The sequence below is a fragment of the Dromaius novaehollandiae genome, chromosome 24 (assembly GCF_036370855.1).
Source record: "Dromaius novaehollandiae isolate bDroNov1 chromosome 24, bDroNov1.hap1, whole genome shotgun sequence".
NCBI lineage: Eukaryota > Metazoa > Chordata > Aves > Casuariiformes > Dromaiidae > Dromaius > Dromaius novaehollandiae.
The window spans coordinates 208,424-225,004 of NC_088121.1; the positions used below are offsets into that span (position 1 = coordinate 208,424).

The following is a 16,581-nucleotide window of genomic DNA, read 5'->3' on the forward strand; positions in this document are numbered from 1 at the left end:
TTCCCGTCCTGTCACCCCGGGCCAGCACGCGACTCCAGCACTGGCCTTTGGAGACATTTCACTGCCCCTGCCCAGTCTGATCTACAGGTATTTACAGTGCCTGCTGCTAGGCACAGACTCTCTGTATTTCATACTCCAGCCCGTTAGTATTATACTAGAGGCTTTATTAAGAAAGCTTTCATTCTAACATTGCAAAATATGCTACAGACAAAAAACTCTCAAAGGCTGCCGTTAAAAAAAAAAAAACCCACACACAAACACACTACGTAACAGGACAGTGTGCAACCATTAAACAAGCAACAGTTGTCTTTAGGACTTTCGACCTCTCACCTTCATCGATTGTTAAACAAAATAAACAGCCAAAAGCAAGCTGCACTACTGTCTCAATGGACCACTCCGTTTTTATTATTAAACAGTAAGAGATGTTTGCACAGCGTATGTCTACCATGTTAAAGCACAAAAACATTAGCATTCTGATGACCTTTTGCGGTACTACAGGAAAAAAGCTAAAAAGGCTTGTTCAGTTTCTAAAATATCTGGACTTGTATAAGAGGGATCACAGCCTAAAGGCTATTACTGTGTGAAAAAGACTAATGGGCTTGACCTCCTACGTATCACTTACCTGGCTCGATTGCTACTGGGATTAGTAACGAAAGTGCATCGCCTTCCATAAAAGGTGATGACTGTCTTTTAAAAACTTCCAGTGACTCCACAGATTGGTAGCCAGCTTCTTCAAACCCGGCTGCAAGAAACATTTTGCCTTCCAATCAGAACCTTCTGCTGCCCAGGGATTCAAAGGAGACCAGTCATTCACTACTGTCTGTCAAAATGTACAGGAAGCCCTAAAGTACAGGACAAGACACCTTCTCCAAGGAAACTGACTACCGTGTCTCCTTCGCTGCAGGTTTTTCCGAGTCTCACAGTCCATTCAATAAACAAAACAGGACGATAAATGTTTTAATCTGCTCTAAGTGCTTTCATGTAAGAGAACAGCATCGAAATGAGTTGCTCTTGGATTTAGTCTTCAGAACACACACTACCCCACCAGTGCCATGGACTCACTTTAAAGAATCAGTAACGTACGCACTCTTGCAGTAATATTCACGGAATGAATAGGCACTTGATCGAGTGTGATTGCTCATAAAAAAACTCTGATAACGTGTCGCTAGGTAACAGACCTAGACAGTTATTTACTCTGATCCTTCAGCTTACATTTCTTCAGCTGGATGCAGTCAAAGGTGTCTTTTCCACATGCCGCGGTCAGGGCCTCCCCAGCAATTCCTGCAGCAACTCCCCCCTCTGAAGAAACAACTGAAGGGCATCGATAACCTTGTTAAAAGAACAGGGAAACCAACGCATGCTGTGCACAGCACTCAAAGACCCAAGCTCTAGGTCAAAAATAAAACTCTCTGAAGTAGATTAGGTGGGCCAAAGAGGCAACTTCTTTCTGCCTCAATGTTCCTTGCGCATATGTAGGCTGCCTCTCCCTGCTATAATGGTATCCAATTCCAGCAAGGACATGGTGGAAAATTTAGGAAAATACAGGACTTACCAGAAGCATTTCCAATCCCTTGGGAAAACAGCTGAAGGAGAGGATCGCACGGGGTGTGTGACTAGAAAGAATACTCTGTGTAAAGGCCTAAAGTGACCAGCCCAGAGCATGGATCTCATGATCATCGATTACAGAGCCCGCTGCAGAGCAGTTCTCATGTTGTCGTTGAATATATCGCTGCCTGTGAAACGCAATACACCACAGTAATACAGATTGTCAGAGGCAAGCCTGGAATAAGAGCGATAGAAAAGTATACGCTGAAGACAGATATGAAGTTACAAGCCACTTGGAATTCAGACACGCCTCTAGATTTACCACCTATTTAAAGGCACATCTTCCGGAACTCTGTACTGTTTATTTTCCCAGAAGCTTGATACAAGGATGAAATGCATATCAAAGAAAGGTACAGCATAACTGCGCTGGCCTACACATTACCGGTTTCAACCGCTGCACAGTTAAAGTGCTACCATTCCTGCTGAGAAATAACGTCAAAGCAGAAGGATGAAGTAGGTCACAATTCTGAAACTGGACATAAAGGAGCCTCTTTTGCAGTCATGAGCTGAAATGCAGCATTCTCATTCTCTCTGATAACCTGTTGTAGAGATTGGCAGCTGTGCAGTGGCTTCCACACGACACACAGGAATTAGATACTTGGGCAAATGCCACATTCCGAATGCGGAACTATAGATCTGAATGTACAGATCTAAACAAACGCCCGTGATGTACCAGAGGTCTAGCGCATTTACATTTACTGTATATCAGTTCTCCTATGTCAGGTGCCTCCTATGTGGATAGGCTGTTCCGTCTTCTTTATTTGTTAGCTGACAGACGGGCCCTATGAGAAAGCAAAGGAAGGAAGAGATTCAAAATGAAATTAAACAGAGTAGAGGTAGCCTCAAAGGGTTGGACCGATCTCCCCCCACCCAGCCAAAACACCTTTGGAAAGGCACATTTCTAAATACACGTAGTTCTGTGCTCACTGCATTCCTGAGAGCCCAGTAGTAGATGGTGCTTGTTGAACAGGAATGAAATGATAAAACAGATGTTTAACAGTCTCAAAGCGATTCACGGCATGTACGTATTATGATAAACCGAAAAGGAAAAAAAAGATAATTGGGGGGGGGGGCAGGAGGGAATCCTTAAAGCTTTCAACAACAGCATCTTAATATGGTTTATCTGCACCTTAATTCTGTCCCTTGGGCTTTGAGGGCAAGGCTGCATTTCGCAAGTTACTGAAATCACGCATTCATTGCTCATGATAACCGTGTTAAGAAGAGTCCAGAGGAATACAGGTGTCCACCACCACACGCCCCCTGGCAGAGAGCGCTCTGCAACAGACGGAACCAAGAAGGGCAATTAATAACACCTTTAGTTTACACACACACAAAAAACCTGTTTCAGAAACAGCAGGACCTGGAGACTTTGTGTGGCAGATTACGGACAAGATACAAAACGAAAACCCGCCCATAAAAGAAACGGTTCAGGCTTTTGTAAAAGGTGAACGTAGCTGTAAGTCATCTCAGATGAAATGGTTTCATCAGTCACAATTAAAGCTCGGGAAAAGTCCTCCAAAAATATAAGCACCTAGTGGTGGTTATATTGCCTTTTTAAACTGAGTTCCTTGTCTTTTTAAATTAAGTTCCAGGGATGGCATAAAGATGACAGAGGAGAGCAACTCAAAGAGAAGCTGCTAGACCTAGCGATAGTATTGTTGCTTGCGATTTTCACATGACCGTGTAAGCATAGCTGGAATCTGGGAGGAGTGACTAACGAACAGTAAAATATTATGACTGCACTAGAATAAAAGTCACATTGAAGGAAGACGGCAGAGATGAGTATTGGAGAGCACTTAATACATTTAACAGACAACGCTTAACCAGCATGCTTAACGTTTCCAAAAAGTTAACCCTACAGCACACAAATCTTACTCGTGCGTTACACCCAGCACTTCTTTTAAAAGTAACAAAGAAAAAGAGGATTTAAAAAAAAATCTATGCCTACATGTAGCAATTCTTATTTATAAGTTATTAAATCTGTCAATTTCTTTTAAAGAATGGATGGAATCGATCAGCAACGCACACGCATGGAGAACTGCCAAATTACTGACTAAAAATAATGAGGTAAGTTGAAAAGCTAAAAAGAAAAGGAAAAATGCTACCAATTGGACCCTTGAAGTCAACAAAAATAGGAGGAGACGTTCTCGCAAGAATCCCAAAGTCACTGTTAATAGCAATTGCTTGTTATTTTTGCCTCACAGGAGCGGCACGGAAGTAATCCATTCCAACACCATTGACACTGTTAGCTGTATCCTGCTTTGGCTTGCTTTTGTTGGGGTTTGTTCTATTTTGTCATCACAGATGCCTACGTAGAAAGGGAAAGATGCAATACTTTCTTTTAAGATTAACTTCCCTAGCTGAAGCTAAAGAGAAGTGCAAAATGTAAACAGAGAGCAGAAGCAAGAAATGGATCCAATTCAAAGCCGCCTCCCCCTCCAAATAAGAGAAACTCCACTTCTCTCCCTAAGGACAGATGTCCCTCCTATTATTGGCTACTGTGATGAACAGATCACCAACACACAAAGCACAGAATGGAGAATCATATACACACACACAGAGACAGAACTTATGAAACATCATATTTTGGGGGCTATGAGAAGTCCAGGTGAATCTCTCACGCCTAGAAAAGCTTCCCGCAGCACGCTGTACTTTAACGTACCATATGCCATTAAAGGCAGCTTTACAACATCGGAACTGAGAGGACTGCACCTGCATACAGCCTTGCTCTGTGAGGAGCAGATTTATTTACACACAACTATAAACTACAAACAGGAGAAGCCAGGCTCCTTGATTACAGGCACTGCAAAACACTACACGTGCGGTATGTATTCGTGCATCAAGTTGATGACAAAGGGATTTTTGTTACTGATGAGATGACCTGAATTGTAAAAGTGTGCAACTACAGCGTTCCTGTCTTAGGAAAACAGCACTACATATCCGTCACCACAAAGAAGTTGTCTGATCTGAGAACCATCTTTTTAAGTATGGAAAAATCGTAGGCAGTACGCAATATCTTTGCAAAAAGGAACACGCTCTGAATTTGAAAGCCCCACTCTAGGGAAAGGCGCTTGGTGTTCCGCACACCCAGTCAGAAGGACTCAGGTGCATATTGGCCTATGTCAAAAATTATATTCAGTAGTTTTTAATGGAACCAACTAACTCTCAGTCCTACAACACCAAAGTTGTTACTGTTTTTCCAATTAGCGTGCTACCGGTACTGTAGATTATGGTTTTGCTGTGTACTTGCACACACATAACCCCATTTCTCTGCTATAGCAAAGTCACTTTTGCAGCTGGCTCCTGATAGAAACCGTAACTTGCGAAAGCAAAAATCCCAGGTAAGACAGCTGTGTACTTAAGACATCAGTTGTGAAGGACCTTTACTCTCAAAGCACAAACAATACTGAAACCCCTGGGCTTCAAAGAAGGAAGCTCTGGAAGGTTTATGGCCCAGCATTAATAGTACTAGAAGCAGAAATTGTTTGGAGGGGGCCAGAAGAGCAGAGAGAAAGGCATTCCAAGGAAAGAAACGAGCCAGAAGCTACGTAAACGATCACACTTGCTAAGATAACCTCAAAGCATTCTTTGTCAGGAAGTGACGGCGGGGCGGGGGTGTTGACAGCACAGCATGGCCCCTCAGGAAGCACTAAATCAACAACATGGGTTGAGCTGTAGACATAGGGAAGACACCAGTTTGCATAAAGGCAGACCTGACAGAAAAGTGGGCTCAATGCCAGCATCGCGATCGCGAGTCAAGCTGCACCGTGCGGCAGCCCTGGCTGCGCGCAGGCAGACAAGAGGCAGTAACTGCAGACCGTGCTGACGAGTAGGACAGACAACAACAGCAGCTCCAGACCGCCCTACCGCGAGCACCTGTCCTAATGCTCGAGGACTCGGAGCCTCTGCTGCTCTCTGCCTCCACGACACCTTTCCTGGGAGCCTCTTTGCTGTCGACTACATACCCCACGGCATCTCTAGCCCGCTAGTGCTCCCCCGCTGCACAGCCACAGCCCCGCGCCTCCACAGGGAGAGTCCCCGCAGAGGTGTCCGACGTGACCCGAACCAGGCCGATCGATGGCACCCTCTGGGCGCTGCCGATCACCAGCTCTGCCGAGCGCCAACCGCCTCTCGGCACCCGCCGCACCAGCCAAAACACACAGCAATGACAGACCTCCAGCTCGACACGGGGACAGGGAGCAGAACAGAAGAAAAGAGGGGCAGAGAGCTTGGCAGAGGGATGGAGAAAGAAAGAGAAGGACAGAGACCTGGCCCCAGGGTCAGGGCGCTGGACAAAGGAATAGAAAGAGAGGGAGAGAGGGCCACACAGATGGAGGGAGGGCTGCACAGAGGACCAGGGAGCAGAAGAGAGAAAAATGGGGAAGGGGAGGTGGGCAGAAGAATAGAGAAGGGCGAGGAGGGAAGGAGAGGTGGGCAGAGAGACAGGAAGCAAAAGAGAAGGGGGGAGAACCAGGCAGAGGAATGAGGATGGGAAGACAGCGACAGGGAGCCAGTCGGAGCGATGGGAAGAGAATGGGAATGATGAAGAGCTGGCCAGAAAGGTGGGGAGAGAAAAAGAGGGAGGGCAATTCAGACAGAGAGATGGGACAAAACAGGGGAAAAGAGGGATAGGGAGGCAAATAGATGGATGAGGAGCTGAGCAGAGGGATGGAAATAGAAAGAGAAGGCTGGAGGGGTGGACAGAGGGCTGGGAAGGCAAAGAGAAGTATGGAGAGACAGAAGAGAGTGGCAGAGGGACAGGGAGCAGGACAGAAGGACAGCGGGCAGCTAGTGGGATAGGGAGAGGAAGAGGACGATGAAGACCTGGATAGAGCAATAGGGAGCCAGTTGGAGGGATGGAGATATCGACAGAGGGATGGAAAGAGTAAAAGCGGGATGGGGAGCTGGGCAGAGGAAGGAGTGGCTAAACAAAGGGATGGGGCACTGGACGGAGCCACGGGGAAAGAAAGGGAAGGATGGAGCGCTGGACAGAGCGACAGGGATCGGAATCGGATGCAGCCAGAGAGCCCGCAGCAGCCCTCGCCACGCTCCGACCCCACTCACCTGCCAAGCACACAGAGCTCGCTGCGCACTGCTGCGCCCAAAGTCCGCTTGTGGACCTGCTCGCCCGTTTCCCTATAGCTCCAGGGTGTCTGCATCTGCAGGAGCGAGGGTGCACGCACAGGCCCAGGCCAGGGAGGAACCCCGCATTCAGTCACGGTATTTTACTATTCCTCGTGCATTAGCCCCTTTCAGACGCTTAACCTCAAATGCCCTTAAACAACTTCAGCACCCATGGCACCTAGTTTTTCCACACTCTCAAATCTTCCTTGCTCTTTCCCATCTTGTTTGAAAACCCTCCCAGACCCCTTCCGTACTTACATGCTTCCTCAAAACAGTATCACCGAAATCAACAAAACGGGCTGAGCTGCTCCTCTTTGAGTTGCCGGCCCTCAGAACAGCATCCTGCAAATGAATCAAACCACCGAGGTCACTGGGACATTCTCGTTTTAGAGCTTTCTTCCCCCAAAGCTTTAATGATGGTTCCCCAACCTGGGCAAATCCAGAGCCTCCCTTAAGCGCTGCAGCAGTTTTTACTCTGGGGTCCCAAGTTGTAGGTAAGCAGTGAAGCAAGGCAAAGATGGGTGGGGATCACAGCTTACCCATCTAGCCACGAAAATTCCTATTTTAGGCCTCACTGGTCATTCCAGGTAAACAGACCAAAATAGAGCTCCAAACAGGCAGGTGAAGCTTCGCACAGACCTCACGGCCCTGCTCGCAACAGCAATGCCACAGTGACTGTGCTACCAGTCGCTATTCGCCCCTCCTCCTTAGCTGGTCCACACATCATGGCTTATTACCCGCAAGTCCAGTAAGGATGCTAATGACCTTCCCGTGGCCAAAGGCTCCTTGTCAAGACCAGGCAGAGAACCTTTCCGCTGCCTTTTGGATTCTCCTGGATGCTCTCGACACATGATAACTTACAAAGGTCCAAGGGCAGTGGTAGCCTGGAGTTCTTCATGGCAGCATACAGTCATTCCCCGAGGTTCTGAACGCCTAGGATTAACACAATTTATCAGTACAAAAATACTACCGCTACAGGGCGTAAAGGCAAGCTAAAATTTCCGCAGCCAAAGAAAACCTCTTTGAGTCTGACAGAATGAGCCACACGCACCAGCGCCTATAGCTCGAGGCTAGCAACCCCTCCCGGGCGACGATCTTCTGGCTGGTTGCGGATCTGAACTCCTCCGTCTCGCCTAAGAGCCTCCGTTGGGACACAACTTTGCCAGCCAGCGCTTGTTGATGGAGGCATAGTAAAATCCATCCCCCTACAAAAGTATGGAGGGAGCAAAACAAAAAAAAAATAGAGAGAGAGAAGAAGAAAAAAAATCAAAGCTCTGCAGAAAATCATAAGAATCCAAAGTTGTTTATAAGCACAAAAGCAGATCTAATACACACACAAGCGAGGTAAACGAGAATACGCAAGCCACAAGTACCGCTTCCCCCAACCCCTGTTCTGGGAGCTACGACGACAGTCGGGCTTGCTGCAAAAGGGAAGTTAGACTAAGTAGCCGCTAGAGATCAACCTCTCGGAAACCTTCTGCTTCCACATTTTTGGCGCAACCATGCTCTGCCCCTCTGTCAATTCAGACGCGCACAAGAAGAGCCACTGCTTGTAACACTTGCACAGTAACCAACCCCCTGCCCCTGCTCATTAAGATTAGTGCCCATTGTGCCACTTGGATAGATGATACTCTGCTGTCTCTTCATTTCCCTGACGTTACTACTTTAGAGGGAATTGAACAGACTGGATGGCCCCTGTGCAATCAAAGCTAAAAGTCTCAAAGACGGTTACAGCCCAGATTGCTGCTAAAGTGTCTTTCTCACAGCTGGAGAATTTTTGTTCTGGCCCCAAAGGGGACGTAAGGGTGAGGCTACTGGCACCCGCTTTCCTTTACTGCTGTTTTCTAGCAGTGCTGCTTAAAAGGAATCAGCAGATGTGGAAAGCATTACCGAAAAAGGCTTTCCTTGTCCCGGGAATTTGAGGGCAGGCGGTTTTACAGCCACTTCTCCCAGTTTAGTGAAAGCAGCATCACGTTCCTCGTCCCAGCTCCATTCCCGACTCCCTCCCAGTACTTTGCATGACAGTCTGCTGATACTGACAAAGCAATGGTATCACTGCTAGAGAATATTAAATCTTCCTAAAATTACTCTAAGCGGGAACTGATGAGAAGAAGCCTTAACTTCACAAGGCTTTAACCTTTCTTCTATCCACCATCTTCCTGTTTCCCAAAATACCATTGCCAGCTAACCTGGGGCTTGCACTCATCGAGCCTTCCTGAAATTGATCTCTTAGTTTTACGCTTCAGACACTTCTCTCTCTCGCTTCCTCTTCAGTAAATCTGGTCACTTGACTACCATTCCCCTAAGATAATAATTTGCTGTCTCACAGCTTGTCAAGTATGATGCTTCACGTAAAGTCACACGCACAGAGATGAACGTAGCAGCACATATCTCATAACACGTACAGACCTTCCATTATATGCTGGCAATCTATTATTCAGATCACTATTAACAGTGATCCTTCCTCGCCAGGAGGAATGGGCTTTCCCTTTTTCTGGCAGAGGGAGACAGCTTTCACTTGGCTCCATTTGATTTTATTACTTCAGCTTGCTCACATTTTTTAGTCTCTTCAGCGTCAGCCACAGCAATTAATCTAAAAAAGTATTCGTTCCATCTTTCCCTTTCCATATATCCATGTACGGTAACAAAACAAAATAGGAACAACCAAAGCAAAAGTAAGGGCAGATACAGTTAACAATAGCCACAGGGTAGGAACGGGTTACTCAGTCCTCGGTGCTGCTTCCGGGAGGCCGAAATAACTGCTAACAGTCATCAGCGATACTTACCTTAGTTACCCGTGCCAAAACACCTCCTGCCGTAGCCATTCCTGGCGATATCGAGGGTCCGCTACATTTTTGCTCCCTTGTTTCATCCCGTCCCTTAGGCATTAATCACAAGAAAATGTTTGTCCGTCTCTTCTCTTCGTCAGCATTTGCTGTCCTTGGTTCCATCTCTGTAACAAAGAGAGATAAACTTGCATTTTACTGTCCATGAAACACTTAGATTTATGCATGTTCTTTTTCTCTTTACTGTGCTCCTTTTCTTTTTTTCCCCTCTTTTTTTTCCTCCCCCTTTTCCTTAAGGGAAAGGTCTTAATACAGCACGTTGCATCATACGTTACAGGGTAAATGGTTTGGAAACATTACACACAGCAATTAGGGCTAAGTTATTAGACAGGCGGGCACATCGCCTAATACCTACCTAACGCCATCTTCCACGAAACCTTATTTTTATTCTGCTTCGGTGTTACTGTTACTGTTCTCAAACCCTCGTATACACACGCTTTACCGACAATTCTCTCGATCTTTAACTACATGGAAGAACGATAGCCCTTGATTTGCCTGTCTCCCTTTCAAACCTATTACCTTTTCGATACAGCTCCTAGCTTCCTCTTACGCTCGGATGCTGGCCTCACAGGCGACGACCAAAATGAACAACTGGATCCCAAGGTCTTGCTGCTTCTCTTCGAGATGTCCCCCTTCGGTGGGCTACCCTGCCAAACAAACCAAAAAGACTGATGAGGCCGCGAGGGTATCAGGTGTTTGGACCGCTTCTCCGAGGCTTTCGGGGCGACTGACATAACCACTTCTCTTCACATTACTCAAAGCTACCTTCATCTATTACTTAGGACGAAACGGTTTCTGTTTTAAGAGGGGACTGTTGCTTGTTTAAACTTTACATACAGCCCACAACCCACTATGCATCCTCTCTCGCCCCTTCTGCTTTCGCAATGCTTTTGGTAATTAAAGGTGGTAATTAATAGTACCCATCGTCCTATAGGCTGGAGTAGGACGTTTCTCCTGCTCCGAGGAGGTGCCTAAAAGCCATGCTGTTTTCTGTAGCAGCACCGGGGCTTCCCAGAGCCCATCAGTGCTCTCTCAGGCTCTTCCCGAGCCTTTTGGTTTTTTAGGATATTCCTTAGCCTGCCATTTTATGGTAGTGTTCTCCTTCAGCATTGCACGCAGCACGGTTATCCCAGATCAGCCACATCTGGCGCATACAGAGGGCTCGGAGAGGCGGCTCAGAAGAAAAGAGAGAAAAACTTGTTTGTTATCTGTGCATCCACCTGTCAAGACTCTTCACCAGGAAATGCTGTAAATCCCCTTTTCTCTACAGCAGAACTGAGTCAAGGCGGAGACACAGATCCCATCCCATCTTTATTAGAACACCGCACTGCTGCAGGGACCGAGTCTGGGAGCGGTTTTAGGATTGTTTGGGGCTTTGGGACAGAGTTTAGGGGAAGGTCTGGAGTCAGCGACAATGTTGCGGCAAGGTTTGGAGGCGTTTTGGGGCCTGTGGGGGCGTTGGGGCAGGATATGTGGGTGCATTAATGGCTTTGGGGGCAGCTGCAGGAAGGGTGGCACCCTGCAGGGCCCTCAGGGCGGGGGTGCCATCCCAGATGCATAGTCAGCGCACAGGGGTGCCGCACGTGGCTGTCAGCTCCCCTTGCGGGAGGAGCCGCTGGTCTCCCACCCCACCAGAGGAGGGGAGGAGGAGGAGCAGCAGCAGCAGCAGGAGGCATCTACGAGCTCACAGGGAATGCCAGAAGAGGCAGCAGGGAACTCACCAAGGGCCCCGCATCCCAGAAGAGCAGTGAAGGACCTCATGTCCCAGATGAGGGGAGGCATCTGGCTGCTGTGCTGCTGCTGGAGACATCCAGACCCCGGCGCAGCGTACGAGTGCCGGGGGAGATGTCAGAGGCAACGGAGAACCCATCGACACATGCTGCACGGGGAAGCCTGTGGCTTTGGGGCAGCTGTACAGGAGAAAGCAGGGCTCAGCAGGGTGTTCAATCAGTTGGTGCCCGGGTCGGCTGGGGCCTGCAGTCTGTGCCTGGGGGTGGGGCAGGCCTCACACTGCCTGGGAGCGTCTGCCTTCTATCCATCTTCTTGCTCACCTAGCCGCAACTCTCAAGTAAATAACTTGGGACTGCATTAATCGTACCCAACTCAAGTCGACCTTAACCCTGTTTGGTCCAGATTTTAAGCATCCTTGTGACTTACCAGCGCTCTCGGACATGCCTGCCGCAACAGGAGCCGTCCCCTCGCTGACACTGTGCCCCCATCCAGCTCTGGTGCCCGCCTGCCTTCCCCCCCCCCCACCCGCTCCTCCAGGCTGCGCCCGCAGGGCCCCCTGCCCCGCCCCGCGGAGGAACCGGGGCCCTACAGGCGACACACGGAAAAGGGAAAGGCAGACCCGCGCTCCGGCAGACCCTGTCCCGCGCTTACGGCGCGGCGCGGCGCCGGGCCCGAGCCCCCCCCCGCCACCCCTTGCCCCGCACCGCCGCTTCCACGCAGCGACGGCCCCGGCTGGCAGGACACAGACCGACGTCCGCGGCCACCCGAAGGCACACGCTCGCCTCGCCTCACCTGGGGCTCCCACACGCTCGACTCCAGGCGGCCTCGGCCCTCGCCCGCCGCCGCCGAGCGAAAACACCCACCCTGCTCGCCGCCATCTTGCTCCCCGCCGCCGCGCATGCGCCGCCCGCCAAGCGCGCGGCCGCATCGCGCATGCGTCGGCTACGGACAGCGCGGGAGGGGCGGGGGAGCGGGTGGGAGGCGAGACCCGCAATGGCGCCCTCGCGTGGTCGCAGCGCCGCGCTGCAGCCGGCCGGCTCCCGCGCGCCAACCGCAGCCCGCCGCGCCACCCCGGCGCTCAGGCCGAGCAGCGAGCGCCCCGAGGCTGCTCTGCCCGCGCCCGAGAGAGCGGCGGGGATCAGCGAGCAGGCGCTGGGGCTGCCCCGGGGAGAGAGCGCCGCGGAGCAGCTCCGAGACGGCACTGCCCGTCCCCGCGCCCCCAGGAAGCACCGAGAAGGAAAAGCCCTCTCGGGAAAAGCGCTCCCGGTCCGTGAGCACCGGGCAGGGGGCACGAGCGCGGCCCCTTCGCTTACCCGTCCCCGAGAGAGCGCAGAGCAGCGGGGAACACGGCGACCGGCACTGCACGTGTGCGGCGGCTGCCTGCAGCGCTCTCTGTATGAGCCTTTATTGGTTGTTAAACAAAATAAACAGCCAGAAGAAAGCCGCTCTATTTTCTTGACGGATCGCTCAGTTTTTAATATCAAACAGGAAGAGATGTTTGCACAGAGCGTGTCTACCCCGTTAAAGCATAAAAACATTAGTATTCTGATCACCCTTCGCGGTACTACGGGAAACGAGCTAAAAAGGCTTTTACAACAATGATCACAGCCTAAAGTCTATTACTAATAGAAAAAGGCTCGCTCGCGCACCCCCGAGAGGAGAGAGACGAGAGCGACACCTCCGCGCCGGCCGCCGAGCCGCAGCGCTACGCCCCCGGCGAGTCGCGGGGCGGCGGAGCACGGCGGCGGAGCACCCCGCCGGAACCCGCGTACCGGAGGAGCAGCTTTCCCGCCGGAACCCGCGTACCGGAGGAGCAGCTTTCCCGCCGGAGCCGGGCAGCGCGCGCCGCTCCCAGCGCTGCTTCCCGACGTGCTCGGCGCGCGGGCGCCTGCTGCCGGCGACCGCCTCCTCTACCAGCGCGCCCTTGACGTCATCGCAGCGCGACCGGCGCCGCCGCCGCCATGGTGCAGCTCGGTGAGTGCCCTGCCGGCGCGGGCCGCCGGCGCCGCCCTGAACCGCCCCGTAACCGCCCCGCGCTCTCTCCGCAGCTAGCCGCCTGCTGAAGAGCTACCGGGGCGGGCACGTCGTGATCCGCTTCGCCCTCGGCGGCTGCACCAACCGGCCCTTCTTCCGCATCGTGGCGGCACACAGCAAGCGCGCCCGCGACGGGAAGTACCTGGAGCAGCTCGGCTGTCTCGACCCGCTGCCCAACGCCCACGGCGAGAAGGTGGCGGGGCTCAACCTCGAGCGGCTGCGGCACTGGCTGGGCTGCGGCGCGCAGCTCTCCCGGCCCGCCGAGAAGCTGCTGGGTAGGCGCGGGGCCGGGGGGGCGGGCCGGGGGCCCGGGGCGCCTCCCCGCAGCTCACCGCCCCTTCTTGCAGGCCTGGCGGGGTTCCTGCCGCTCCACCCCATGACGGTGACCGGCGCCGAGAGGCTGCGGCGGCGAGCGCAGGGGGCCGCCGCGCCCCCGACGGGCAGTTCCGGCGGGCCCGACGAGGCCTCCTGAGTGACGCCCCGCGGCTGCCCGGCATCGCAGGACTGCGGCCCGCGGGCCTCCAGCCCCGTAGTGTCTGACTGCATTAAACGTGTCCTCTGTGCACCCCTTCCTCTGCGTGCTCTGCTCTCTCCAGACTCGGCTCTGAAAAGTTACTGTTGCTGCCCAACTCGTGTGCAGTAAACATGAAGCCTGGGGGCTTGTCTGTTACCTTGTGGGTATGGAGACATTTCAGCAAGCACAACATGGCTTTTGCTAAAAGGCACATTACTAGCTATAACATGTCACTTTCTGCAACCATGGCATGTGACTACTACCAGTTTCCGTTTGCTTGCTGCTCCCTTCTCAAGTGTTTTGATTGCCTAGGTATCATTTGACTAAAACAGGACAGTGCAATGGTCCAAGCGAGCCCTCATGCAGGCAAATGCAGATGGGCTATAGCTACTTTTCTGTTTTATTTCTCCAGAGATGTTCTGGTGCTTTTTGTTCATGTAAAGCAGTGTTGGAGGGAAAGGTTTCAGCATCAGTTAAAGAGGGAGTGGGGTTTGTCTGAAGTGAAATATTAGCCTTATTTGTCAAATATTTGTTCTTATCCTGATCTTGAGAAGTAGGAAACTCACTGAAGTTCCTCTCCTATCGCAGATGCACCTCTTGCTTTTTGATGTTTCTTTTGGCACAGCTCTTACACTATTTTACAACATCAAGTAATGACTAGTTTTCAGTTTTGTTTCCCAGTAAGGCTTGTGCTATACCCACTCAGGCAAAGGAAGGAATAGATGAAATTGCTCTAAGGAAGGTCCTTTAACAAAATCACAATACTGAGGACAGGTGGGTTATTTCTGGTTAAAGAGAGAAGATCATAGACGATGAAAAAACTATTATCTGGAGAGGATGACACTGTGAAAGGTAGTATTGGTTTATATAATATATTCTCCTTCCATATACTTGACATTTTCAGAGTCATAATTTTATATAACATTGTGACCTGCAACTTGGCAGGTATTTCTAGGAAGCTCCTCTGTAGTTTATTCTGGATTTCCTTGCTTCAAAGATAAAGGTTTTATGAAATGAAGTGCTCTGCAGCAAACCAGCTTAAGCCGCTCCTGCGCTTTTGTACCGGCCTCGGCACTGCAGTTTACCACACCACTGAGCAGACCGCAGTCCACCCTATGGCCGGACTGCACAAACCAAGTAAGGGAACTGCACCAGCGCAAGAAATTAACAGGCATTTTGCGGCTACCTTCTGGAAAATCTCCTTTAAACGGTTTTCCAAGGCTCTAACATAATCCTGCTGAAATGTGCAAATAAATGTTCTGAAGAGACCTTCTCATCTGAAGTAGCTGGCTCCACAGACTGCTGTTCTCTTTAAGATCAGGAAGCCTGACAGTGAGCAGACTGAGGCAGTTTACATTTCTCATCATCTGCTTACAAGGTGAGATGTTCTTCCTAAACTAAAGCCTTCTAGCCTTTATGCCTCATCACAAATTTGAAGCATTTGTTAAAAACAGCTTGGGTTGCTGTGCTTGGAACACAGATACAAAAGATGGTTCCCCTCAAACTGCATTGGTCAGTTAAAAAAAAAAAAATGTACCAAGTTTTATGTAGCTGAACAACTGGGATTTTGCTGGAAAACTGCTTATTATATTCCACTTAGCATGGAAAACACCTTTTCAAACTTTTTTTTTTCTTTTTTAACCAATACCCTTAAATTCCCCCTTGTTCAAGTAGTTCCTGTAAGTCTGGCAAATGCTATACTCACCATAACCAAAAATCTTCATTTCTGCTCTGAGGCTGTCACTTCCTGTTGGCTGCTCCACAGACTGTTGCAAAAAAAACTTCCTATCCTCTGTTTGAAAAATGCATTGCTGGATGCCAGGAAAAAAAAGGGGTGTGGGGGGAAAGCTTTCCTATGCTGCAAATAGTACATCACCCCTATCACATTGTGCTTCTCAGTCTACTCATTTTACATGCACGTTTCACATGTGAATTCCTCTCTGACTTATTACTACTCATTGGCTGCCTTCTCCCCAAATGCCTGTACCATAAAACAGGCAGGCTGATGAAGAGGTCTTCTCTTTGTTTACTGTTATTATGGGTGTTATTTGGGTATTGGACTATGTTGTTGCCTTCCAAATCCAATGTAAAACTTCTCAGTTACTGCCAGGGGAGCACTAGGCAGCAAGTTCTATACACAAAAATTCTCTTTATTCAATGCAGCTACCATTTCTGCACAGTTTAAAAAAAAGTCAAAGCTTTTACCATGAAGGACATACTATATCACATACAACAAACTTGGGTTAGAAATTGTTTCTGGCAAGTCTTCAAACTTTTCAAGAGACAAAACAGACAGCAAAACCCAGAAATATAAATGATTCTGGTACAAGACCTCCAGTCTGTCTCAGTGCTGTTTAAAGTGCTGCTGCTGTACAGCTTGTGTTCTCGTCTTGGGTGCTCTATTCTGACATCTGGCACTTGAAATGCAAGCTCACTTTCACTGGCAACTTTTCTTCTGCTCACTTTGCTACAGAAACAGCAGCCAATGGTTCCAAAAATGATCAGGACTGACCCAGCGATGGGGCTCCGCTGCTCCCTCAGGCGTTATTACTGCCCACCACAACCAACAACGGGGATGGTCTCTGCCTGGCCATGAAAGGGCAACTTCTGCCAATGAACCGCGGGGAAAGTTGTGGCCCCAGCGCTCCCCTGGGAAGAAACAGCAGTGGTTCCCGTAGCAGTGCGGGCCCCTCCCCAGCTCACTGCTGTCCAAAAGGGCAGTGCCCG

General features: G+C 50.2%; 2 protein-coding genes across 10 annotated transcripts in view; one reads left to right on the forward strand and one right to left on the reverse strand.

The window, feature by feature from the left end:
• Positions 1-376: 376 nt before the first annotated feature.
• The window catches only part of SLC45A1 (solute carrier family 45 member 1), a 90,670-nt gene continuing 74,465 nt past the window's right edge, over positions 377-16,581 (reverse strand). The window contains exons 9-16 of one of the 9 annotated variants that reach the window (XR_010392766.1): positions 13,079-16,503; positions 11,297-11,485; positions 10,095-10,222; positions 9,516-9,682; positions 7,781-7,934; positions 7,591-7,662; positions 6,988-7,071; positions 377-2,387 (exon numbers count right to left, since the gene is read on the reverse strand). The gene's annotated coding sequence lies outside the window, so the exon portion shown is untranslated. Of the gene's footprint in view, positions 2,388-6,987; positions 7,663-7,780; positions 7,935-9,515; positions 9,683-10,094; positions 10,223-11,296; positions 11,486-13,078; positions 16,504-16,581 lie in introns of all 9 variants that reach the window. The other 8 variants (XR_010392767.1, XR_010392771.1, XR_010392772.1 and 5 more) reach the window with 8 other exon arrangements.
• Positions 13,161-13,905, forward strand: MRPS16 (mitochondrial ribosomal protein S16). Its single transcript, XM_026109934.2, has 3 exons — positions 13,161-13,280; positions 13,355-13,615; positions 13,688-13,905. Exons 1-3 carry the CDS (start codon positions 13,268-13,270, stop codon positions 13,810-13,812), a joined length of 399 nt encoding a protein of 132 aa, XP_025965719.1. The 5' UTR covers positions 13,161-13,267; the 3' UTR covers positions 13,813-13,905.